Below are 25,626 nucleotides of genomic sequence, written 5' to 3' on the forward strand. Positions count from 1 at the left end.
AAAAACGAGAAAAAATTAACCAATGCAAAAACGCAAAAAGTTTAACAAAAAGGTTAACGTTTTTTTTTATAGTAGTGTTGATTGTAAAGCTCCATAAAAGTCCATCTCGTGTTAGCTACAAATACGACAGTCGACAGCAGCAAGCACAAAGTGCAACACAGCAACCGACTTCCTCACAGCAAGGACAACAAGCAAAGAAGGCATTCCCGCAGTAACAACAGAAGATGTTTGCCAACCTCTGAAAGGTAAAGTAGAATTAGGTGTTTATGTTATTTTTTTTACCTATTACTCAATTAAGCTTTTTGTATTACGGAGCCTGGGCAGCATGTTTAAGGCATTGGTCCTAGTTTCTATAATTAGAGCTCTGACCTTTCACTTTAACAAAGAGAAATAAGGCCCCGCCAAACACTTGTAATTTAAAACCTTCCACCTAAACGTAAAGTAACACAAAAGCAGATAAGGTAATTCAACACCTATTGAGTTGTACCTTGAAAAATCCAGTAATGCACTCAGAGCAGTCACAACAGCAACACATCATGGGGATTCTATATATTTCTTGTTGCAACACTTGTAGTAATAATACGCATAAAAGTCCTTTGATTTCTAAGCCTGTGACTAAAATAAAGGGTCGTTGGTTTATAGTAAAGGCGTATAGCCCATACTCTAGCATTGCGTTTACTACTCTTAACAGTTAACATTGTAAATGCTATTATACAAGTTTGTTCTATAAGGGTGATGTCTTCAGTGAAGCACACCTGAGACCTGGGATGTAGGTCTATTACCCCAACACCCAGGGTGCTACCATCTAGACCCATTGAGGCAGTTAATAGACACTACAATGTATTACACCTATAATCTCAATAGCTGCTAAAACAACACAGCTGCTGTAACATCGCTATATAAGATATCGCGCTACACCCAACGTCACGCCAGGAAACGCCTCTACTAACTTTAGCTTCAATAAACAAATGTTTCTGTCTCAATAAATGTTATGGTGTTCTTAGAAACTCAATTTCAACTGTCTTTATAACTCTATATAGTAGCATGTCCTTCTTCGAATCCTATTTATGAGTGTTCCTATATATCTTATGTGGCCCTTGTTTCTCCCAATATGAACTACAGCTTTGTTTGGGTAACTATAGGATTCTACGTTGCTATAATAGGTTGGATAAATACAATAGGAACGCACCGTGGTTTGGTATTCTGTGTTTTGTATTTGTTCTAAATTGTGGGCTTTGTGGGGGGTGGTTTGTATATTGTGACACTTATATGCTCGCTGTTGAGTTATAACATGGGTGTCTTCTTATACACCAGACACACATGGTGTATTCATACACCTCATGCTCACTGTCGAATTATAACATGGGTGTCTTCTTATACACCAGACACACATGGTGTACCCATGCACCTCATGCTCACTGTCGAATAATAACATGATGTCGTGACGTAACAAACATTATTTACGCGTCATAGATGTCACTGAAACAGCCATTGTTTACGCATATTGGTTATTATCAGGCATGAGATGAGACATTGATCGTGAAATGAACAACTATGTACTAATGTCATTGTACATGGTTTGCTGTATTAACGGTTTCAAAACGCGTGTTGAATTCTCGCTAAGTTTAGCGTACCTTATGCATTGACTCAACACGGGACTGTTATAATAAAGCATTAAAGGGGCATTGGCACATTATGCAAGGGTGTATAGAAGCACATATACGTAATCAGTGTTGTAAGCAATGACGTTGGTATTTCTAACTTTCTTGGTAATTTTGACATTTGATGCTGATGGCTTGACGTGTAAGAGGGGGTATGACATCACAGATACGTCATCAGAGTTCTTTTTTCCTCGGAAAGTAGATTCCCGTATTGTGACGTGTTCTGGGGGGGAAGATGCATGTATGAGGTCGGAAGTTACCGGTGGATTGGGTGAGATATGCAATGTGTGTGGCTGGGAATGCATGTAGATTGTAGAACGTAGACTTTACCTATGCGGGTTAATAATACGAATGAATGATTTTTGTTTATCTTTGCATGCTGGCAAAGTAACGACAGTCATTATAACACGAGTGTTCTGTTTCATACACCTCGTACCAGCTTACAAGTTACCACGTATGTAACTTATTTATCCTCGCATGGCGGGGTAACGACAGTCGTTATAACACTGGTGTTCTGTTTCATACACCTCGTACCAGCTTACAAGTTACCACGTATGTAACTTGTTTATCCTCGCATGGCGGGCAACGACAGTCGTTATAACATGAGTGTTCTGTTTCATATACCTCGTGCCTGTTACCACGTGTGTAACTTGTTTATCCTCGCATGGCGGGCAACGACAGTCGTTATAACATGAGTGTTCTGTTTCATACACCTCGTGCCTGTTACCACGTGTGTAACTTGTTTATCCTTGCATGGGGGGGCAACAACAGTCGTTATAACATGAGTGTTCTGTTTCATACACCTCGTGCCTGTTACCACGTATGTAACTTTATGGTTGACAATTTAATCCGACGCATCATAATCCTACATAAACATAGATGACCGAATTAACTTGAAACTTATATTTTTAGCATCTTTTATTCGTTTGCAAGCAAGCGGGGTTGGGTATACGTGTCGAAGCCGAGCGTCATGTGTTGGCATAGTCGATCGTTGTGCAAATATCGCCATTTCTTACCTTGGACGAGCAAATCAAATTCTAAAGGCGGCCGACTTAAGGTAGGGAACATGTAATCATCGATGTTGAAAGTTGATATAAATGCTGTTTTATTTCAGTCAATGCGAAATTGGATGCTGTTTCACCGACAATTGTAATGCTTATGCAATAAGTACTTGGCCAGCAACAACGACGACGACAACTACAACCACTGCTCCGACGACAACAACACAACCAACAACAACGGAAACAACAACAACAAGGGCCACCACTTCGACGACTACAACACCAACAACAACAACAACCACGCCTCCTACAACACAACCGACAACAACAGAAACTACAACACCAACAACAACAACCACGCCTCCTACAACACAACCGACAACAACAACGACCATTGCTCCGACGACTACAACAACAACAACAACAACGACCATTGCTCCGACGACTATTACAGCAACAACGACAACAACACAACCAACAACAACGACCATTGCTCCAACGACTACTACAGCAACAACGACAACAACAACAACAAAATCTACTATTGAACATGAAGCAACAGCAGTATCCACTACGTCCCAAACAACCAAAGGAACAACACTTACAACAAAACCCGAACCTGCCACAAGTTATTCAACAACAAGAACAGCAATTCCTGCTACAACACAAGCAACAACTGATACTACAACAGTTTCAACAACACCAAAAAGACCGACAGAAAGAACAAGCACATTGGATTCTACTACAACACAAAGAAAAACATCAACAACAACTACAACACTAACAACCGAAACGGAAACACGCCCAAAGAAAACGGACACATTCAAGAGAACGAACACAAAAAATACGACGAAAACCTACTTGAACCAAGAAGTGTCAGCAAATAGTTCAAACTCGGTAAACCTGCTTTGCTGGCAGACAATACTGGCTCTTATCTTTATTTGCAACTATATAGCTTATGAATATTAAGTTTAAAACAAAGGAATATCTACACCCAGCGTTGTTCAGCGCAGGTCAGCGTAGATATTTCTTTGTTTGTTCTTTTAAGCGACGTTTACACTACAGCGTAGCTCGCCTCGCTGTAAAAAGAACAAACAAAGTAATATCTACACCCAGCGTTGTTCAGCGCAGGTCAGCGTAGATATTTCTTTGTTTGTTATTTTAGCGGCGTTTACACTACAGCGCAGCTCGCCTTGGTATAAGCTGTCATGAAATTATATATGTGCATCACAGACGTTCCATTGTGTGCAAGCGAGTATTAACCGAGACATTAACAATAAAACGTAATAGGTTTGTTATACACCATGTGTCTCTGGTGTATAAGAAGACACCCATGTTATAACTTGACAGTGAGCATGAGGTGTATGAATACACCATGTGTCTCTGGTGTATAAGAAGACACCCATGTTATAACTTGACAGTGAGCATGAGGTGTATGAATACACCATGTGTCTCTGGTGTGTAAGAAGACACCCATGTTATAACTTGACAGTGAGCATGAGGTGTATGAATACACCATGTGTGTCTGGTGTATAAGAAGACACCCATGTTATAACTCGACAGTGAGCATGAGGTGTATGAATACACCTTGTGTGTCTGGTGTATAAGAAGACACCCATGTTATAACTTGACAGTGAGCATGAGGTGTATGAATACACCATGTGTCTCTGGTTTATAAGAAGACACCCATGTTATAACTTGACAGTGAGCATGAGGTGTATGAATACACCATGTGTGTCTGGTGTATAAAAAGACACCCATGTTATAACTAGACAGTGGGAATGAAGTTATGAGTATATAATGTATGTCCTGGTTCGAATCCAGGTCAGGATTAAAGAACCAGGGATTCTGGGTTCGAATCCAGGTCAGGATTGAAGAACCAAGGATTCTGGGTTCAAATCCAGGCAAGGGTAAATTACTATAGAAACCATGAATATATTATTTTACTTTGTCTTCGCATTGATTTCCCTTTACCAAATATCTCTACCATTGAGGTGCTGGGCCGGGTCTGACATAACGAATTCAAATTAGACGGTTCTACCTGTCAGTAATGGATCTGGATTGGGCAGAATGCGTTCTAACTGAAGCTGATGAAGCTTGCGTTAGGGTAACCGTCACAGCGACGATTGACGTCTTGCACGAGTGTACCTCAACCAAATCAAAGTAAAAATGAATCGGTTAGAAGAGATCGCGAAATTATAGTATGACGTCATGGAGATATGACATCATAGAAGGCATGACGTCATAGAAGGTATGACGTCATAGAGAGTAGAAACAGTGAACTTGTCGTTCTCCTGGCGCATGTGGAGACATGGCAGTGGGTATGAGTTATGACATGCTTTGTGATGTAATAAATAATTCCCCGGCTCGTTTACGTCATATACAGTTTTGTTTACTTCATAATGCCCATTATTACTCATGGCATGAACAATCAAAGTTCGTGATATGAACCTCGTGATTCGTGACGTCATCGTATCCTCCGATAGATTACTTAAGTTTTGAATTCGTTGACTAATCTTCGGGTTAGTGTTTTATGGTGCGGCAATTGAGGTTTATTCTATATGGGTGAGGTTCTATCATGTAGCATGTCAAAGGCCTTGGATTTAGGTCAGGGGTCCATATGTAAAGTGCTGTGGGGGAAGGTGGATACTGTTAGCACATAATTTTGCATATTTTAGATCGAGTTTTTAACAATTAACAACGCGCTTTTGTGGTCGCGAGCGTGCAGTTTTATAATTCAGTAAATATTTTTAGTTTACTACCAAATAGGGCGATAAAAGTGAATGAAAACATAAACCATCTTACCCCAACCTACTATAGATGCGCGAAACATGGTAAAGGGGAAATAGCCAACAAAGCGAAAGTGATAAAACAGGTTTATTTCGAAATAAACAAAATATTTTCATTCGCAAACCAGTTAAAGAAGAAACAGATCTAATAACGTGAAGCAGATTATTCCGTAATGCGTATATAAGTATATGAATATATGCGTAGTATGCTATGAATAAGTTTGCCCTATTTTATCAGGCATATTTGGTAGTAAAAATAGAACACTCAAAGAATTCTAAACCGTATCCTCACGACTCCCATAGACCGTTGTTAACTGTTTAAAACACGATCAGAATATTTGGATAATATGTCCGAAAAGTGTCCCATCTTCCCCCACCCTACTATATGTAGTAACGTTGTTTTATGTTATAAACACTACAGTTGTGTTAGCGCCCATTAGTGATACTGTTATAGAATGTTAATTTTAAAGCTCATATGTCTTGTGTTTGTTGTTGCATTTCATGTTCATGCTTTGACTTGTAAGTCGGGATATGCCGTCACTTCGTTGATAACTCAGACGTCATCACAAGTAATCACGTGTCCGGCCGGAAAAGACGCGTGCGTGAGGGTTAAGGCGACAGGGTGTAAGATATTCAATAAGAAGATAAAAAAAAACTAAAAAAAAACACTTATAAAACATACTTGGTAACTTGTAGGCGGGCACGAGGTGTATGAAACAAAACACCCGTGTTATAACGACTGTCATTTACCCCGCCATGCGAGGATAAATAAGTTACATACGTGGTAACTTGTAAGTGGGCACGAGGTGTATGAAACAAAACACCTGTGTTATAACGACTGTTGTTGCCCCGCCATGCGAGGATAAATAAGTTACATACGTGGTAACTTGTAAGTGGGCACGAGGTGTATGAAACAAAACACCTGTGTTATAACGACTGTCATTTACCCCGCCATGCGAGGATAAATAATTACATCCCTATTTTTTTCATTTACATGGATTGATGCGACCACTTTTCTAATATAAAACCTTCCATATATTAATTAATATTTCTATGGAATATTTCTATGTTATATCTTTAACCCATTATTTGCAGCTAAGTTCGGCATACGCGCGACCGGTATTGGTTACAGTTGTAGAAGTGCAGCGAATTGCAGCGAGTTACAAGCTCAATGTAAAACTTTCGCTTTGTCGATTATCAGTGGCTTTACCAGTCTGGCGTTGACTCCATCTGTCATTAAGTAAGTTTGACCATAAGAAGTTTTAAATGCAGAAAAACGGAGTTTGATTTATCTCTTCATATATATAGTAATAGTAATATCTTCGTGGGATTTAACAACTGTCGGTTTGCTGCTAACTTCTTCCCTTCGCTTTTTCAACTAAAACGATCTTCGCTATTGTAGAAGAGATAAATTACATTTACTTGGCGTTAAAATACTTTGTCGAAACAAATAATTTGTAATTTTATTTTAGTCGATGCAAAGTTGGATGCTGTTTCACCGACAACTGTAATGCTAATGCAATACGTACTTGGACAACAACAACAACAACAACAACGACTGCTCCGACTACAACACAAACAACAACAACAAATAAAACAACAACAATAACAAATGAAACAACAAACAAAACAACAACAACTACAACAGAAACAACAAACAAAACAACAACAACTCCAACAGAAGGTGTTCCTACGCCACATGCAACAGTTAAAACGCCTTCAACCGCTACGACCTTTCCTCCTGGTAAACAAACAACAACAACAACAACAACAACAACAACGACAACAACTGCCAGACCTAAATACCCAAGGTATAATATTAACCGTTAAAAAACATATAAAGTTAAACAAATATGGGTGAATGGTAAATGTTTTTTATTCTTATATGGCGGGGCAACGACATTCGTTATAACCCCGGTGTTATTGTATATTCTGCTGCTATTTCTGCCAAGCATATGATAAGGAAAACTTAGTTGTGCGTTTTAAGCGACTGTCCTTGCCAATCCTTTTCGTTGTTTCAATCATTTAAATATTTATAGTAGGTTGGGGAAAGATGGGACATCTTTTAATCCCATTTTCTCGTCCCATTTAGTAGTAAACAAAGAAAATTCAAAGAGTTATAAACTGTATTCTTACGACTCCCATAGACTGTAATTAATTGTTCAAAATACGATCAGGATATTTGGATATTATGTGCTAAAGGTGTCCCATCTTCCCCCGCCCTTCTATATCTTTATTTACTCAGATGCTGGTCGGGAATGGACATCACACGTTCCAATACTTTCCTACTGCCAGTTGGAAATATGTCTCGTTCAACGGAATGCACTCAGTTTGGAAACGAGGTGGCGTGTATAAGAGGCACTGCTACAGCGACGCTCGACACAAGTAAGATTAAGATAGATATTGCTTTATGAGTGTATGTATCCCTGGTTTAGACAGTTAACGGCAATTGATCCAACCCAGTGGTCACTAATGGGTTGTCTAAATTGTCAGCCAAAGTTACATACGTGGTAACTCGTAAGCGGGCACGAGGTGTATGAAACAGAACACGCCTGTTATATTACCCGCCATGCTTGGATAAAGCAAGTTACATTCTTCCATTTATTCCCACTTCATTCAGACGTAGTAGACGGGATAGGGTACGCTTGCATACGAAGATCGAACTGCACCGACATGCCAGCAGACTGCGTTGGAACATTGAAAACGCTGATACGAAACCCAATACTTAATTTGGCTACAATTACGTAAGTAGTGGTGACGTAACGGTTATGTCATTGTATACTAAGTTGTGATATTTGGAAGCGCGTCTGCTTCTAGCATAGAGCTTTCAGGTTCAGGGCTTGATGCTGCTAATATTAAATAAATGGATGAATGAATGTAACTTATTTAACCTTGCATGGTGGGGCTTGACAGTCGTTACAACATGAGTGTTCTGTTTCATACACCTCGTGCCCGCTTACAAGTTACCACGTATGTAACTTATTTATCCTTGCATGGTGGGGCTACGACAGTCGTTATAACACAGTGTTCTGTTTCATACAACCCTTGCCCGGTCACAAGTTACCATATGATTTAGACACAGCCGTTAACATTATACTTCTGATCCACAGTAACTGTAAGATCGCATGCTGCTATGGTGATGACTGCAACACGCAACCAATCGGGGAGTCGGTTCCAACCAGCTCGGTGGCGCCGACTAACGACGAAATGACAACAAGCAACGCTTTGCGGATAAACATAGAATTGTTCTTCGTCCTTGTTAATGTGATGTTGGCTGGTATAGTGAGATTTTAGCAGACAAGACATGTTTGCGATGTTCGTTTTAATCGGCGAAAAATGTTAATGCACTTAAAGATAATTGTTCAAACTTGCCCTTATACAAGTTACTTATTATAGCTGTCTGTATGACGTATATGTGTCACGTGCGACATGTTTTCTTTCGCTATGGGGATTTTCCCTGTTGTAGTACAATGTATAAACATTAATCAAAGGTTACAACTTGCCAGTGAGCATGAGGTGTGTGAATACAACATATGAGTTTGCTGTACAATAAAACTATGTTAATTAAACTACTTTAATAGCAAAAACTAAATGGTGCGGCACGAGGTGTATAAAACAGAACATCCGTATACTGACTGTCGTTGCCCCGCCATGCGAGGATCAATAAGTTACATTTATTTATTTGGGATTTATTACAAAACAATCAACAACAGAGAGCAAAGTTAGTTTCCAGGCACATAATGTCCACACCCAGCAACACGGCAATCTACTTTCGGTCGTTCGTTAAAAGTTGGAAGATCTTCGAGGGTTTTCAGGAGTTCAGTCCCTTCTATTAGTGTTCTGTGGATAATATGAGCATGGTATAACTAAAGATTCGTGCATAGCTATTTTTAATCCACTGCTGTGGGACACTGGTTGGTGCAGTAACCTCAATCTCAGAGGTTATGGGTTCAAGGCTCAACGCTGCTACCATTGTGGTTGTTCATGCTTTTGGGCAAGATATGTAACTGTAGTTGCCTTAAAAATCACAGACAAAGTTACATTTGTGGTAACTTGTAAGCAGGCACAAGGTGTATGAAACAGAACACCCGTGTTATTAAGTCGTTGCCCGGCTATGCAAGGATAAATAAGTTACATACGTGGTAACTTGTAAGCGGGCACGAGGTGTATAGAACAGAACACCCGTGTTATAACGACTGCCAGTTATGCGAGGATAAATAAGTCAATACACCAACTTACCCAAACGCAACATACTGGCAATCCATCCATGGGGCTGGCTGTAACGTAACGTAGAACTGCGAACCAGCTGTGTGTCTTCCTTTGTTAGCCATACCCAGCATCCCCCTTGTTTGATGCTTGATAGCAAAGTTTTCATCCTCAAATACCTCACCAAATATTGATTCTCCTCCATCACCCCGACCATGTAAGATGTCTGGAATGTTAGAGGTTATGGGGGAAGTTTGAAAGTTGTATTGTGTGTGGGTTTATATGGGTGAGGTTTTATGGCAAGGGACCAAGATTTAGACCAGCGATTGCCCTTGTTAGTAAGAATCTTTGTTAACACGCTTTATTCTATGGCAGAGAACCTGAGATTTAAAAGACCCATTACCGTAAAGCACCATGGAAGTTGATGCATTGTATTTACCAGATATGTTTAAGATTACAACAAAACTATGTACTTTTATACGTTTTATTTATATTGATTTTTTATTATTCCACAGTATTAAAATAGAAAATAAAACTTTTTTTTGTGATTTACAAATGTTTGATTTGAAACCGATTATTATCAACTTACCCCCTCCTTGTATCCAGCCATTAGGAACAATCCTATGCACAGGTGATCCACTGTAGTTCAAATGCAACCCACTTGGTAAGCTACCACATTCACCAGTACAAAGGGACTTGAAGTTCTGGCAAGTCTTCGGGCAGACTTCACTGAAGAGCTCGAAAAGCAATCGACCCGATTTCTCACCATCTACGGAGATGTCCATGAAAACGAATTCATTCTGGGAAAAAAAACAAATTGTTGGTTCGTGTATGCTGTTTACAGTCAAGTTGCTGAAGCTATTGCAGTGTGTGGATAAGCAGGCAAAGTTCTATTAAATTCAAATGAGTGAGGTCCTGCAGCATGGAGTACAGTGGAATTAGACCACAGTTGTCCAATTCAATTACCCCAACATTGTATATGCACATACTATATGGGTAAGGTCCCACAGTGAGGCATGCCATCGGTCCTGAAGTTTAGGCTAGAGTTGCCCATTACCGCCAGGTTGTTACCGCATGGACCTCACCAGGTATTGAAGTCTGTCGCTTCCACCAAGGTAGGCGACAAGGGCTTTAATGGGTATGGATGGGGGATCTTTCTTTGACACACCGGCAAAGAATAAATGCTCTTGTCTAGCAAATAGGCTGGACATACTTACTTTGCTCTGAAGGAAATAATCTTTATAGGCCTCCGTAGCCATCGCAGAGTAAAGAGTCTCCGGTCTAAAATCTTCATAACTGTAATCATCATGCGCCCATTGTAGTAACTCTTTGTGGTTCCCAATAAAGTTCCCATTCACAAAACAGATGACCGGGTCCATGTAAGACCATAACTCACCTTTTAACTCCTGTGTATGTAAAGATTGATGTATATCTTGTGGCTATTTATGTGTTTTCAGTGTACTGAGATGTTTCTGTACTTTCTGGAAGCATACAAATGCTATATTGTTCTGTTTCACATGTAACTTGTGGGGGATTGTTTTGTTTTCGATTTTAAGATTACTTCTGTTAATGTTTACTTTTACTGTAAAGTGGTTGAAAGGAAATTTTAATTTGTTTGAGTTGGAGTGTAGGCTAGCATTTAAGTGACATACTTCTGGTTATTATAGCAGTGTGCAGATAAACAAAGGTTATTATAGCAGTCTGCAGATAAACAAAGGTTATTATAGCAGTCTGCAGATAAACAAAGGTTATTATAGCAGTCTGCAGATAAACAAAGGTTGTTATAGCAGTGTGCAGATGAACAATGAATGTAACTTGTTTATTCTCGTGTTACAGAGTAACAACAATTGTTAAAGCACGGGTGTTCTGTGTGTTTCATACTCCTCGTGTGACTTAGTGGGGGATTTTTAGTCAATAAGTCAACCATACACAATTGACCTCACCAAGGTACAAATAAATAAACCGAAATAACTTACAATTTTCTTGCTTTCAACATATCGGTCCCATTCACATTCCAGCATCGATTTTATTGCTGGCCCCTCAAATTTATCCCCATACTTCAGTTTCAAGTCTTCTGCGCAACATTTCGCGATATGGAACGACTCGTTTTGCAGCAATCCAAACACCTCTATCTTGGTCGCTTGACCAACCGGCATGTTTAGCTAAATTTTGAGCGAAAAATGTAAAAATCGGTTCGTTTTTACCGTTATTTTAAATCGAAAATTGCTTTGTTTTTTCCTGTTGGCGCGTATGTTGGTGTCATGGCAACAGCATGGCTCTAGATGGCGCTCGTACTATAGTAATAGCAGGGAGTTACCGAGCATTTAAAAGGTAAAGTTAATATATTGTAAGCCTCTAAATAGTAATTTATTCATTCTGATTAAAATAATAGCATTTATTCTCAATTTTAAGCATCATTTTTAATTAATTTAGAACATACGCTGAACCGTATTTTAAAAATTATTTTTTTCGAATATTTTACGCGCCAATAACCACGTAACGGTTGAGTAACTTTACTATATCAGCTGTTTGATTGATTAGCGGGTTAGGGGTCTTTGTTTGAAGTAATTGAACCGGTTAATTAGTGTTTTCATGCGATTTTAGGTGCTTATATGCTATACGAAGTGTAAAACAGTGTGTGGTTTTTTTATATTGTGTATAATACAGTTATATGTTAGAGTTTTTATCGAAATAACAGCCACGCTTTTAACCAAATCCTTATTTATTTATTTTATCCTTAGCATGTTATAATAACGGTCGTTTTGTTTATAATTTCTATATTTTCGGTATCTTAATTAAATTAATCCTTAATTATTATTAAAATTAAACAAATAAATATAAATTCTCTTTGTTTTTTTAATTAAATAGATCTTAGTTATTGTATTTAAATAGGTAAATGAATAAATTATATAAAACTGTTTTATCTGTTTTTAGATCACTGTGACATCATAATCATCTTCCTATCTAGTAGGTCAAGGTTCACCATGCAGTTTAAATATCTTTGTTTTATCATAATTTGTTTTATCAACATTATAAATGCATTCGACCCGTATGCTATTCTAAATGTTGGAAAATCCGCTAAACTTTCCGAGATTCGAAAATCTTACAAACAATTGGTTAAGGAATGGCATCCAGATAAAAATAGCTCGCCAAATGCTCAAGAAAAGTTTATAGAAGTACAGCAAGCATATGAGGTTTTAATAGTTGTTTGACTTATTATTACCATAATAATTTTGCGATTTAAAAGCCAAACTTTTTTTTATTTAACATTTTTGCAAATCCTGATCTTCAAATGGCAGCAAAACATATAAGTTGAGTTGACGCAATAGTTTCAAAAAAGGGATTTTTTTTATTTAAAATTCATGCTATGTAAGTCGTCTGAGTCACATAGTTATATACAAATGGGTAGATGGAATGTGACTTAATTTATGTTATATTGTTTCTTTGAATGGTTATACATTATTTCTAAACTTAATAAGATTTCTATAGTTTTATGTTCTTACTTTCCTATTCTAAATTTGCCTTCTTCGCAGATTCTCTCAAATGAAGAGAAGCGACAACAATTTGACGGACACGGCCACACGAACGAGGCCACACAACAATGGACGCAACCAAGAAACACGAGGTTCAGTGATTTCTTTAGGGAAGATTTCTACTTCAGTAAGTTGGGGTAGAGTATTAGTTAATGAATATTTTTCATTTTGGTTCTGGTTTTTATAATATTGCCGTATGACTTCGCATGTAGACACAAAGATGTTTTGTTTTGTCATCATATTTTTAATAAATTCTACTCTCAACATGTTTAAAAAGTATCTTTGTAAATGCAATAGGTTTTGATTTCTGTTTTGAAAGTAAATATTTCAAATGAACGTGTGATTAGGATTTCGAGTTCTATGTTCGTTGCCTTTTAGGGCTTTAAAATTTCTCCCATTTTCTTTCTACATAACATCATATAATTATTTCTAAAAATAAACAATTCAACATTTTTTATTTAAACATTGTTTAATATGCTATTATGATATTATTAAGATTTAACAATACAGTTTATTTGGTTGTAGATTTTGAGCAAGACGGCAGCTCCACAAGATCTATATCAACTTATCAATTCTATCACAAAGTATTACCCGATAGCGACCATACACCTCAAATTATTTACGTTTATTCCACTTTCTGTGGCCAGTGTATTGTTATATTGAGAAGCTCGTGGGAAAAAGCTGCAGTTGACCTCGAAAAACTAGGTGAGTGTGATGTCATAATGGGTTATGTTATGTCAACTGTAATATATGTTTTATTCTATTTAAATAGAAAATAATAAAAGGTATTTTTATTTAAAAAAAAAGTATATATATATAATAAAAACAAAATAAAGCTATTATTATTCCAAACCTAGCGCTGTGTTTTGTTTATATATTTGAACGGTATGAGCAATAACCATAAAAATATAACAGTAGTAAGCTTGTATCTATATGTTATAATTGTAACTGTGAGTCACTGTGACAGGTGCATGGAATTATATGTTTAGTTATTCATGCGCATGAAGTGTTTTGGTTGAATATACAAGTGTGTATGGTGTATTGTAGTCATATTGTTTAATCTTATAAACATTGTGGTGTACCGTATTAACAACAACAACTTTTGTTTCTCTCTTTGATAACGAAAACAAAAATCACAAAATGGTAACGAAAAAAATAGGATATAGCGGCGGAATAAATGACCTAAAATACGCTTTCGGTTAAAAACATGTTTATATAATATAAAACAAACAACAAGCAATTTATATTAATTATTTTCAAGTTAGACTTCTAATAGGGGAAGTGTATAAACAAATGTATTAGTGTTTATATTATAAAGTGCATTGATCCATTAATGCAAAGTTATGTAAACATCCATAGTATGTTTATGGTGTTATTGTTAGTGTATTGGACTTTATATAACTTTGATTACAAACTAAACATTAGATAGTGGTCAAACATAGGGAACCTCATTGATTAATGTGGTGAATGCAATATACTTTGGCTCTGTTTGTTCGTATAGACACCTAACAGCAGGGTAAAATCTGGGGTGACATTGTTAAAATCTATTACACTCATAGTTGTCAAACATAGGGAACCTCATTGATTAATGCGGTGAATGCAATATACTTTGGCTCTGTTTGTTTGTATAGACACCTAACAGCAGGGTAAAATCTGGGGTGACATTGTTAAAATACAGTTACACTCATAGTTGTCAAACATAGGGAACCTCATTGATTAATGTGGTGAATGCAATATACTTTGGCTCTGCTTGTTTGTATAGACACCTAACAGCAGGTTAAAATCTAGGGTGACATTGTTAAAATCTATTACACTCATAGTTGTCAAACATAGGGAACCTCATTGATTAATGTGGTGAATGCAACATACTTTGGCTCTGCTTGTTTGTATAGACACCTAACAGCAGAGTAAAATATGTTGTAAGGTGTAAAACTGGCGGCTATATGATGTTACCCCTGGCCCTGTTTAAAAACATACTCCAAACATTAGATTATAAACTAAGAAAAGTTCTTTACCCACTAGGGCAGAACTGATTTAACTTTACTCTCATGAATACTTTCCTATATCATAATACTAACTATGACATCACACAGGGCTTGGTGTTGGAACAATAGACACAACATTCACCACTAGAGTAGCAGCATCATTAGGTGTATCGAGGATACCGACCACAGTTGTTATATATAATGGCAGATACGCTTATTATAAAGGAATCATATCGTACCAGAACCTTAAAAACTTTGTCAAGGACCAATTGCCAAGCCATCTTGTTAAAACTGTAAGTTTGGGTATTTGTTTTATTAGTATTATTTGTGTAAACTGTCTCGGTGGGCTCTAGATGGTCACAACCTGGGTGTTGGGGTAATAGACCTACATCCCAGGGCTCAGGCATGCCTCACTGTAGGACCTCACCCATATAGAATAGAATATGCATATTGTTGGGGTAATGGGCCAACTCTGGTCTAAATCCCAGGTCCCATGACGTGCGTCACTGTAGGACCTCACCCATATAGAATAGAATGTGCATATGCAATGTTGAAGTAATGGGCCAACTCTGGTCTAAATCCCAGGTCCCATGACGTGCGTCACTGTAGGACCTCACCCATATAGAATAGAATGTGCATATACAATGTTGGGGTAATGGACATCTCTCGTCTAAACCCCAGGTCCCATGACATGGGCTATAGGACCTAGGTCCCATAGGTACTTGACCAGCGTACAACATTTAAACTTTTAACTTTAGCTTCACTTACATTACTTTACCATTACAGCTAACCCCTGGAAATGTTGATCAATTTCTTGGTGGAGTCAAGCAAGATGATCGGCCAAGGGCTGTTCTATTCACCTCCCAACCCTCCCCAACATTGCTATACACCTTGATGGCTCTTAAGCATCAGAAGTATATTGGTAGGTTTGATTTCCTATACTCCCTCTTTTACAGCAAACAAAAATCAACTTAAAATTTTATTTAACCAAGAAATGATAGGATAAAACTAGGTAAGCGGGGGAATCTAACCTTGGCCGAGCTGTCAAGGGAAGATTTCCCATACATTTCCATTAAAGTACATATACAATGTTGGGGTAATGGGCCAACTCTGACCTAAATCCCAGGTCCCATGGTGTGCCTCACTGTATGACCTCACCCATATAGAATATATCTGACAAAATAAACTTTAAATAAGTTTATATTTATTTTTAGAGTTTGGTTTTGTTTCATTCTCTCCCACCACGAAAACAATCGCCGATAGATTTGGGGTGAAAGGTCAAGGGCCTACACTTCTTATTTTCAAAGAAAATCAAACAAAGCCTTCTGTTATGTTACAAGTAAGATTCTGATGTCATAATTTGTAAATAAACAACAAACAAAACGATTTGTTTACATAAGTAAATTGCTCTTCTGCGAAAATATTCGCAAGTTCCATCAACTTTTGTCTTGTTGTATGGTAAACCAGACCCTAACTAATGTTGTACCAATGATATATTTCATCAATAACTGGCATTATCAGTCTATTGTTCAAATATAATCTTTTAGCACTCATATTGTTGGACGATTCTCGTTGCTTCGTAACAGAATACACCAAGTGCTACTAAATAAGCAGCAAACACAAATCGAGTGTAACTAATGGTGTAGAAAAAATATGTTTCCTAATAACGAGCATATTTGTCAGTCTAATATTAAAATAGATTTAATAATATATCCACTATAAGATAATGGATTCTCCCATATACTGGTACTGTCAGGTGTAATATAGAAAATAAGTTGTCAAATTATTTATACACCAATATTTTAACGTCCATATAGGTTTTCAACCATGGTAAAATCAAAATATTGGTACGCCATAATTTGCCATAAAAACTTACTTTTATATATCTTGCGCATGTTATTCAAGGAGTTATAATATATAGACATAACAGTTTGAAGTAAAGCAATATATTTATCATGAGTAACGACATGAATGTTATGAATCACATTAACTACGTATTAAACATTTCCTTTTATAATAAGTTTGTGGTGGTTTGAGTGGAAATAACAAAGAAATTTCTGTTTAAAAAACGCTGGGTGTAGATATTTCTTTGTTTGTTCTTTTTACACCGAGGCGAGCTACGCTATAGTGTAAACGCCGTTTAAAAGAATTAAATTAAAAAATTACTTCATTAAAAAAAAACTACTCATCAAAAATGATACATTATTTTAAAAACCTAACCAAAAGTCTTCTTTATGATGTCATAGTCGTCGGAAATGCCCCGGGGAGCCGTAAATGAAATTTTGTCGAGTCATCATTTCATGACAATACCAAGAGTGACATCACAATCGATATTTGACGAGTTATGTCCGCCACCTAGTGGCCAATCTTTCCATATTCAGTAAGTTTAATATGATTTCTATTTGGATGTTAAGGGAATGCGGAAAGTTCTATCAGTGGGCGAGGTGAAGCTGCATTTGTGGATTAACTTTAAAACAAGTCAAATTAATCGCATTGACCACATTAATCAATGAGGCGCTCTATATTTGATAACTTATGATTAAAGGTACTAATACCTTACAGCTTACAGCATGTATGCAACTTATTGTGCTGGAACCATCCAATAAAATTGCCATGTTTTTATGATCTTTACTAAAGGGTGCTATATATATAATGTATATATTTAAATAGTGTGTATAAAGTACTTTATTTATCACAGCATCTGTGCCATATATTGCACCGGAGCAAATCCCGGAAAATCCGACAAAATTCTTGAAAATCTTCGTCGCTTGGTAACGGTTGCCATGGAAACGGAGGATCAACTTTCTGATTGGTTAAAGTTCGTTTATGTTCTTTCCGATAAACAACCGACGTTCGTTCGATCACTAAGTGGCGCTGATGAGGTGCCGGAAGAACCTGAGGTAAATTTATAAGATTTCTATAAAATAAAATTATAAGATTTTTATTTTGACAACATAAATAATCCGCCCCAAAAAAAACAATTTATTAATAAGCAGGTGCACGTAACACACACAGCTTTTTTTTATTAGTTTCAATCGTATTATATGTATGGGCTATACTGTGTGCAAATGATGTTTTGGTTTTGAACCTAAAATGAATTTTACTGTGACATCATAATAGATCTACCTTACATGGCGACGGTCGTCACGACGCGGCTACACCACCACGACATCAGCAAAACACTGGGATGACTTAGCAGATCTTAAGTTCCAGAAGTTACTAACATTATCGATACGAACAGCACACCAACGACAGTTTGAACGAGAAGTTACGTTCGCTCATGTGAAGGATGAACTTGCACCGGTGAGTTGTGGAACAAATCTCATGGTGTTTTTATTTGGATTGTTATTCAAATGTTTCACTTGTCATACAACGTCATTACTTACTGCAAAGTGTATTGACCAAGGACGAATATGCCCACAATTAATTATAGCATAGTTAAGCCTGGAACTCGTATTCACTGGGATATACTTTACAAACTTGTACTCTGTTCTGCATTTTTCTGTAAAGCTGGTAATAATTCTTGTTTTATTGCCACGCTTGTGCCACTACTAGTGACAGCAAGAATATAAATTTCTCATTTTCAATTTCAGTTTATCCTTGTGCGAATATTCCAATCTTCATATGAATCTGTAGTTGATTGTATCAAAGTAGTTGCACGACTTAGTGAACAAGAATTCATGTTAATGATGATCTCAACCATCTTCTGTGGGATCATGCTCTACTCACTTTGTTTCAACAAGTAATTAAAACTACTTTGGATTAATTTTAAATTAAGTATTTTGTTCATGAAAAAAATAATTGTAATAGTAAATATCATAATGACATCATAATTAAATATAACAACACACAAATAAAAAGACAAAACAGTCTTATAACTTGAAAAGGGGACTATAATGTTAATGATTTTGAATATATTAGTTTATGGGTCAACCCTGTTATAACGACTGTCGTTACGTGCAATGAAACAATAAATAAGTTTCATACCTTTTTACATACAATATTAATTACATAATTATTTGAATTATGATGTCACCAATCCCATTAGTGGGAAACCCCCTCCTCGAAGCCAACCAACCACCAAATACTCACAAGATGTCAGTAGCGAGCCAGGAGAGGAAGAAAGTTATTCTTGCGAGGAAAATTCTGACGATGATGTTGAAAGTGAAGAAAGGTAAAATAGATATCTTATATATGTCAAAACATAGATATCATATATTTACACAATGTGTCTCAACCTTAATGGCTCACAGCAGTCTATTCATGATAATAAAAAAACAATTATATTCAAGCTATTCAAGCCCACATGCCTTATGTTGCTTGCACGTCCATGCCACCCATAACATAATGTCAGTGCTGCCTGGGGTGACATGTCTCCAACTTTTGAAACAGGGTTGACATAATACGTTTTAGCAGCCAAATTTTAAGCTCCAAACAGCTTTTACCCTGCTGTTAGGTGTCTATACAAACAAGCAGAGCCAACCACCAGCACGCTATTCTATATGGGTGAGGTCCTTGTTTAATACTGAGTATTTAAGCCTGGTTTGGCCAATTACCCCTAACACTCATGAACCCCAATTAAACTAATCCCCCCCCCACCCACCCAGCCGCACCCTAACTGAACTCACCCCCCAAACTTACGAGGATCTGGTACTCCGCCAACCCCGAGGTCACATGACCCTCCTGTTCATATTAGAGGATCACCATGACGACGACAGAATGTTGGATGATTTCTTTAAAGTTATGGAAGTTCATTCAAAGTAGGGATGACTGTGTAGTGTTATAATGTGTGTATGGTGTATAGGAGACACTCATGTGTGGTGTTATAATGTGTGTATGGTGTATGGTGTATAGGAGACACCCATGTGTGGTGTTATGATGTGTGTATGGTGTATAGGAGACACCCATGTGTGGTGTTATGATGTGTGTATGGTGTATAGGAGACACCCATGTGTGGTGTTATGATGTGTGTATGGTGTATAGGAGACACCCATGTGTGGTGTTATGATGTGTGTATGGTGTATAGGAGACACCCATGTGTGGTGTTATAATGTGTGTATGGTGTATAGGAGACACCCATGTGTGGTGTTATGATGTGTGTATGGTGTATAGGAGACACCCATGTGTGGTGTTATAATGTGTGTATGGTGTATAGGAGACACCCATGTGTGGTGTTATGATGTGTGTATGGTGTATAGGAGACACCCATGTGTGGTGTTATGATGTGTGTATGCAACACCTGTGTATTTAACTGACTGGTTCATAACTTGGTGTATAAGAGACACCCATGTGTCACACTGCGCGGAACTGGATATACTAATGGTGTGTTACAATGTGCCTGGTGTTACAACTTCTATATATTATATGTTTATTAATATTGTAATTCAAAGTATGGATCCCTAAACTAGAGTTGGCCCATTACGGCCAACAGTCAGGCCATATGTGTTTTTGGTTAGATTTACCCACAAAGAATGTACAGTCAGGAGTGTTTTACTAAATGATGAAATTTTTCAGTAAAAAAATACTTACATTTCAGTACAATTTAAACTGGACTGCAGTAAATAATATATTAGTGGCTTATCTGTATAAAAACGTAGTGACCAGATGAGCCTCTATATGTCATTTATGCTATGCCTGGTAGCAGAAGTAACAGAATATGAACTACAGTAGTGACTGACCGATCACTTATATTCCCAAAGAGACCCGCGTATCCATGTAGCCTGCCTTGATTCGAATCGTTATTTAAGTTGGTACGTTGAACTGAGGAGATCCTCATCTGCACAACCTGATGATAATGGTATGAGTGTTGTTATATGTGTGTTCTATATGGTTGAGGTCCCACAGTTAAACATGCTATAGGTGATGGGGTTTAAGGGCATATCGAAAACAATCACCCACAAGTTTCCATGTGGTAACTAATAAGCAGGCACGAGGTGTATGAAAAAGAACACCCGTGTTACAACGACTGTCGTTGCCCCGAAACAAGAGGATAAAAATTCATGTGTTTAAACAATGTTCCTATACATATTTTCTACCACTAACCCCTTTTCCACCTAGGAACTTACCCAGCCAATGATGATGTATCCACCCTCCACAACAACCACGCCCCCAACACGCCCCCAACCGACCCCAACCTCATACGTCATCACGGCGTTGTCCTCGCACTGAACGGTTCAAAACATTGGTTTTGCTTATTTGTACCAAGGTCTGCCAGATCTAGAAAGAACTGGAGTCTCGCCAGCTGTAACTCGAATGATGACGTCACGAACCATGACGTCATGAACGGTGACGTCACAAACAATGATGTCACCGATAAAGATGTGACGTGCGAAGAGATAAATTTAAGCGACAGTGAAATTTCGTCGCTCGGTGTAAACAGCGAACCTAGCGGTGGGGACTGCGCGGTTTTTGCGTCGCTGGGTGGCGATAGTGCGTATGCCAAGGCATTGTTAAATTGGCGCGATCGCGTTATAGAAGGCCAAATGCCGCGATTGTATGTTCGACAATGGCCGAGTCTATATGACCGTTATGACGACATAGAAGACGACGATGACGTACGTGACTGATAATTGGAAGCAAAAATCGCGATAAAAGCGACATCTTTATTGTTTTACCTGGGAACGTAACAATGTGTGCAATATATAATGTGTCTATGTCGGGTTAATATGTTGTCTATGTTTGTGGGTTAATTAATAAATCGTCATCATGAAAAAGTCTGTTTTATGTCAGACGCCCATCCTCTCGCGTCCAAACTGTTTACTTTCAAAAAACACACTTTCCCACGGTATTGTGACGTATTTAAACGTCATAAATGGCTCCCATGGAAGCGGCGCCACACTGATTGTTACGTCATAGTTATTAATTGTTCAAATATAATTAATATTTGCGAATTTTAAACTAATTTGCACGAGATGACTTGAATAAGTTGGATGTGGGACCATTTAATTAATTTGATAAGTTCATGGTTTTGTAAAATTTTGTTAAGTTTTAGGTGTATGAAACACAGGTTTGGGGGTCAGGTTGGGTATATATACATACGGGTTTTGGACATTTCCACAGTAAAGTGGCGTTTTAAAGTAATCTTACGCGATTTTTTAAAGTTTTATTCAAGGCATATGTATATGACATCAAAGTCATTTTTAATTTTTCCAGAACTAACTTTAAATTGAGTCCTCACATTTCCAATTATGACGTCATAGATCTGTGACGTAGAATATCCAGCAGGTCTGCCGGACATCTCAGTGAAACTACCAGCAGGTCATACATAAGTGGGCCGATGGTTGCTAGCAGCCCTCTGTCATACACGGGCGCCGTGTTGTCTGGCAGCAACGACGTGTCACATAAAACACATACATCTCCATTGAGCTCCATGCCCGGCCATAGAGATCTTATAATAGTTCAAGTGTGCGCGGAAGTTGTGCCGTTTGTCATCTCGAACAAAGGAATTGTCTTTTTGTTAAAAACCGCGAGTAATACGCACTTGTGGATTCCGGAACGGGTTGGTTATTACGTCACAATAGCGAATCTGTGCATAAGAATACAGTAGCCACAGAAGAATTAATTTATTTAAATAAAAGCTATCAGTTAAAAGTAATTATTAAAATTAAAAATACGTAAAACCAAATTTACCATCGATTAACAGGTCCTAAATACTCCTGTTATGATCATGTTTCAAGTCTTGGTGACATCCCAAATAGTGACGTCAGTATTAAATGACGTCATCATCGTCTTAAAATCGTGGTGATTTAATTGTTTGTAGCGTCACGTGTGGCGTGTTTTGAATTCCCGAAATAGTGCGTGTCTTATACCAATTTTTGAACTTTTTGGGGGGTGTGGGGTTGCCGATGTTTTATGAACGGGAAACCTTTAGCATCATTAGTGTATGTAAAGGAATTATGTTGCTACCAGCCGTATAACGTGATAACAGAAATACCTCTCGGCAAAAAATATGCGGCGACATCATTAGGGTAGGTTTAATACGTTAGTTGTAACCTTTATATTGTATTACGTTAACTGTGGCCAAACTTGGTAAGACATTTTCTACAGTATAATGCTGTGGGGTAAGATGGTACATGAATTGTGATTCGCTATAGTATCATGTCTAGTACGTTGTAAGATGGGACAGGTTTTTATTTTCTTATTTCATTAGTCAGCAAATAACATTTAAAGAAATATAAAACCGTATCCTCACGACTCCCATAGACCGTTGTTAATTTTTTAAAACACGATTAGGATATTTGGATATTATGTGCTGAGGTGTCTCATTTTACCCGACAATACTGTATAATGCATTTTAATACGTCAGTTGTAACCTGTATATTATAATACGTTAGCGCACCACATATGGGACATATATAATGTGGGCATTACTAGGGTATAAAGCATATGTACATATTGGCTTGTATGTCGGCTCCGGAGTTGTCATCATGTTTTTACTGCGTTTGAGCGATGAGTCTCATGGCGTCGATGAAAGAGCATGGAGCATTGTGATTCAACAATATACCATTCTTGAGATGTACATGACGCCTGTGACGTCACATAGAGGGCTATTTCAAGCTGTAACTCTGCGAGGGCACTTAAATTCGAAAGTTTTGCATATTCAAGTCATAACGACAATATTACTTAATTACCGGCAATTAGACTAAGCTGGGGTAAAATACTGATTGTTTCATCTTACCCCACTGTATATGCTTTAAACTGTAGATATAGTAGGTTGGGGCAAGATGGTTCATGTTTTCATTCTATTTTGTTGTCTCAGTTTGTAGTAAACAAAGAATATTTACAGAATTATATAACCGCACCCCCACCGACACTAAAAGAGCGTTGTTAATTGTTGAAAAGACGATTAGGAAATATGGGATATTATTTTCTAACGCGGTATCTATCTTACCCCACAGAACTATATGTTAATTTCTACCAGAATACATTCCTATTCTAATTTAAATCGTCTGTGTAAAATGCACGGTTTAAACCCTTTGTTTGTTGGAGATAAATTATCTAAGATACATAAAAGAAAGCGTTGTAAATATGCTCTTTGTATATTTCGGTGGCCTCTATTCAAATGCCTATATGTTTGTCCGCTTTAAACCACAAGCAATTAGTTAATAATTCAAAAGCTCCCTATGTGGCCTAATTACTCATTTACAAAGCTACGGTGAGGCTCAAGTTACTGATTCGAGATCGGTGATATGTGAGCGCGATCCCGGGGATTTGAATGCCTGCGCCCCCGCCGTTCCATCATTTCGGCCCCGATCTAATTTCCAACTACGTCCCTCGCATGTGCCCGAATTATCCACGCATGAGTGCAACTGTAAGCAGGTCGGGACATCCGATACAATGTCACATTTCAGGGACCCCGGGTTTGATTCGGACACTTGTACAATTACCTCTAAGCTGAAACGCAAATAGAAAAATCCACGTCCAACTTCGCTACTGCAGTTAATATAGAACATAGAATGATGAATGCTCCCACTGGGTGGCGAAACACGCCGCTTAATTTGACTCCAGACTGTCCACGGTTTTTCTCGAAGAAAAATTTGTTCCTCTAGTTTGAGTGAAATGTGGTAATCACCCGTGGTATTATTCATTGTGCCACCGCGTTTAAGCTGTATCTTGTTATTGTTTCGATTCCAGAATTAAAAAAAAAACATCAGTTATGACGTAGTTGTAATAAACAATTACGATTATTCGAAATTTTAGAACAATGTTTGTTCTAGAACTGACTTGACCAATCACGATGTGGTTTCAGGTCACGTGGTGTCAATGGGGCGAATCGGCACGCGGGGTGACAAAGGTCGCGCGCCCCATTGTTACGTATGCATCGGTCACAGTCGCTTGTTACGTCACAGTAGTTTCACGGGGCTTACGATAGAGGTTCGCGATGCTTCGAACCGTCGTCTTGGGGGTCCCAGGGTTTATGTGAAAATCACCCACAAAGTTACATACGTTGTGATTAGTAAGCGGGCACGAAGTGTATAAAACAGAACACGTATGTACTGATGACGTCGATCGTGACGTATTTTTATACAAAGTTAAAAATTTTACGTTAAAAAAAACGCATCAATCATAATTGTTTATTTCTTTGTTGTTGTTCTTTAATTTATAATGGTCTTTGCTTTGTTGATTCAGCGTTACAAAACATTCATTTTAATCCTCTGTGTTTCACTTTGACGTAACAAACACTCATTATTCGATCACTGTCGACCTGTACATGTGCACAATCACGTGCTGTGACGTAACAGTGCTGCGAGGAAAACGCGTTTTTCGAGTTCGAGGCGCGAGAAGCGTCTTAGTTGCGGAGTGTCGCGGTGGGAGAGCGTTTGGATTAGCAGTGTAGCGTTTTGTGTGCAGGTTTATGTTTGCAATGATTCGCTTACATTTAGTCAGTATAGTGAATTATTAACGTTAGGATTGTTTTAGCGATAAGACATTTCCGCCGTCGTCAACCCTTA

General features: G+C 37.8%; 4 protein-coding genes across 4 annotated transcripts; 3 read left to right on the forward strand and 1 right to left on the reverse strand.

Annotated features, from left to right (window-relative positions):
- Window positions 1-1,470: 1,470 nt before the first annotated feature.
- On the forward strand, window positions 1,471-5,077 carry LOC149735144 (uncharacterized). The gene is made up of 3 exons (XM_089880058.1): window positions 1,471-1,932; window positions 2,574-2,718; window positions 2,776-5,077. Exons 1-3 carry the CDS (start codon window positions 1,743-1,745, stop codon window positions 3,629-3,631), a joined length of 1,191 nt encoding a protein of 396 aa, XP_089736184.1. The 5' UTR covers window positions 1,471-1,742; the 3' UTR covers window positions 3,632-5,077.
- A 113-nt stretch (window positions 5,078-5,190) lies between these two features.
- LOC149735145 (uncharacterized) lies at window positions 5,191-8,953 on the forward strand. Its single transcript, XM_089880059.1, has 6 exons — window positions 5,191-6,075; window positions 6,547-6,691; window positions 6,924-7,262; window positions 7,697-7,836; window positions 8,072-8,195; window positions 8,562-8,953. Exons 1-6 carry the CDS (start codon window positions 5,907-5,909, stop codon window positions 8,743-8,745), a joined length of 1,101 nt encoding a protein of 366 aa, XP_089736185.1. The 5' UTR covers window positions 5,191-5,906; the 3' UTR covers window positions 8,746-8,953.
- A 171-nt stretch (window positions 8,954-9,124) lies between these two features.
- On the reverse strand, window positions 9,125-11,936 carry LOC149735146 (putative inactive peptidyl-prolyl cis-trans isomerase-like 6). Its single transcript, XM_089880064.1, has 5 exons — window positions 11,634-11,936; window positions 10,875-11,063; window positions 10,247-10,457; window positions 9,691-9,883; window positions 9,125-9,291 (listed from the first exon to the last, which is right to left on the reverse strand). The coding sequence occupies exons 1-5, from the start codon at window positions 11,811-11,813 to the stop codon at window positions 9,174-9,176; spliced, it is 891 nt and encodes a 296-aa protein (XP_089736190.1). The 5' UTR covers window positions 11,814-11,936; the 3' UTR covers window positions 9,125-9,173.
- Window positions 11,937-12,568: 632 nt separating this feature from the next.
- On the forward strand, window positions 12,569-21,888 carry LOC149735147 (dnaJ homolog subfamily C member 16-like). Its single transcript, XM_089880056.1, has 14 exons — window positions 12,569-12,851; window positions 13,191-13,317; window positions 13,716-13,895; window positions 15,284-15,468; window positions 15,962-16,097; window positions 16,390-16,514; window positions 17,422-17,555; window positions 17,874-18,075; window positions 18,296-18,478; window positions 18,769-18,917; window positions 19,224-19,349; window positions 19,783-19,935; window positions 20,875-20,972; window positions 21,233-21,888. Exons 1-14 carry the CDS (start codon window positions 12,642-12,644, stop codon window positions 21,739-21,741), a joined length of 2,517 nt encoding a protein of 838 aa, XP_089736182.1. The 5' UTR covers window positions 12,569-12,641; the 3' UTR covers window positions 21,742-21,888.
- Window positions 21,889-25,626: the final 3,738 nt, after the last annotated feature.

This window comes from Ciona robusta, chromosome 6, assembly GCF_009617815.1.
Source record: "Ciona robusta chromosome 6, ASM961781v2".
In the NCBI taxonomy this organism is placed as follows: Eukaryota; Metazoa; Chordata; class Ascidiacea; order Phlebobranchia; family Cionidae; genus Ciona; species Ciona robusta.

Coding starts and splice junctions, on each gene's coding strand:
- LOC149735146 (XM_089880064.1), bottom strand. CDS start 11,813: ATGCCGGTTGGTCAAGCGACCAAGATAGAGGTGTTTGGATTGCTGCAA. Junction 11,064..11,633: donor ATGTTGAAAGCAAGAAAATT/GTAAGTTATTTC, acceptor TTACATACACAG/GAGTTAAAAGGTGAGTTATG. Junction 9,884..10,246: donor TGGCTGGATACAAGGAGGGG/GTAAGTTGATAA, acceptor CTAACATTCCAG/ACATCTTACATGGTCGGGGT.
- LOC149735144 (XM_089880058.1), top strand. CDS start 1,743: ATGACGTTGGTATTTCTAACTTTCTTGGTAATTTTGACATTTGATGCT. Junction 1,933..2,573: donor GGAAGTTACCGGTGGATTGG/GTGAGATATGCA, acceptor TTATATTTTTAG/CATCTTTTATTCGTTTGCAA. Junction 2,719..2,775: donor CTAAAGGCGGCCGACTTAAG/GTAGGGAACATG, acceptor GTTTTATTTCAG/TCAATGCGAAATTGGATGCT.
- LOC149735145 (XM_089880059.1), top strand. CDS start 5,907: ATGTTAATTTTAAAGCTCATATGTCTTGTGTTTGTTGTTGCATTTCAT. Junction 7,263..7,696: donor GCCAGACCTAAATACCCAAG/GTATAATATTAA, acceptor TTATTTACTCAG/ATGCTGGTCGGGAATGGACA. Junction 7,837..8,071: donor TACAGCGACGCTCGACACAA/GTAAGATTAAGA, acceptor CACTTCATTCAG/ACGTAGTAGACGGGATAGGG.
- LOC149735147 (XM_089880056.1), top strand. CDS start 12,642: ATGCAGTTTAAATATCTTTGTTTTATCATAATTTGTTTTATCAACATT. Junction 15,469..15,961: donor CAAGCCATCTTGTTAAAACT/GTAAGTTTGGGT, acceptor TTACCATTACAG/CTAACCCCTGGAAATGTTGA. Junction 18,918..19,223: donor TACTCACTTTGTTTCAACAA/GTAATTAAAACT, acceptor CAATCCCATTAG/TGGGAAACCCCCTCCTCGAA.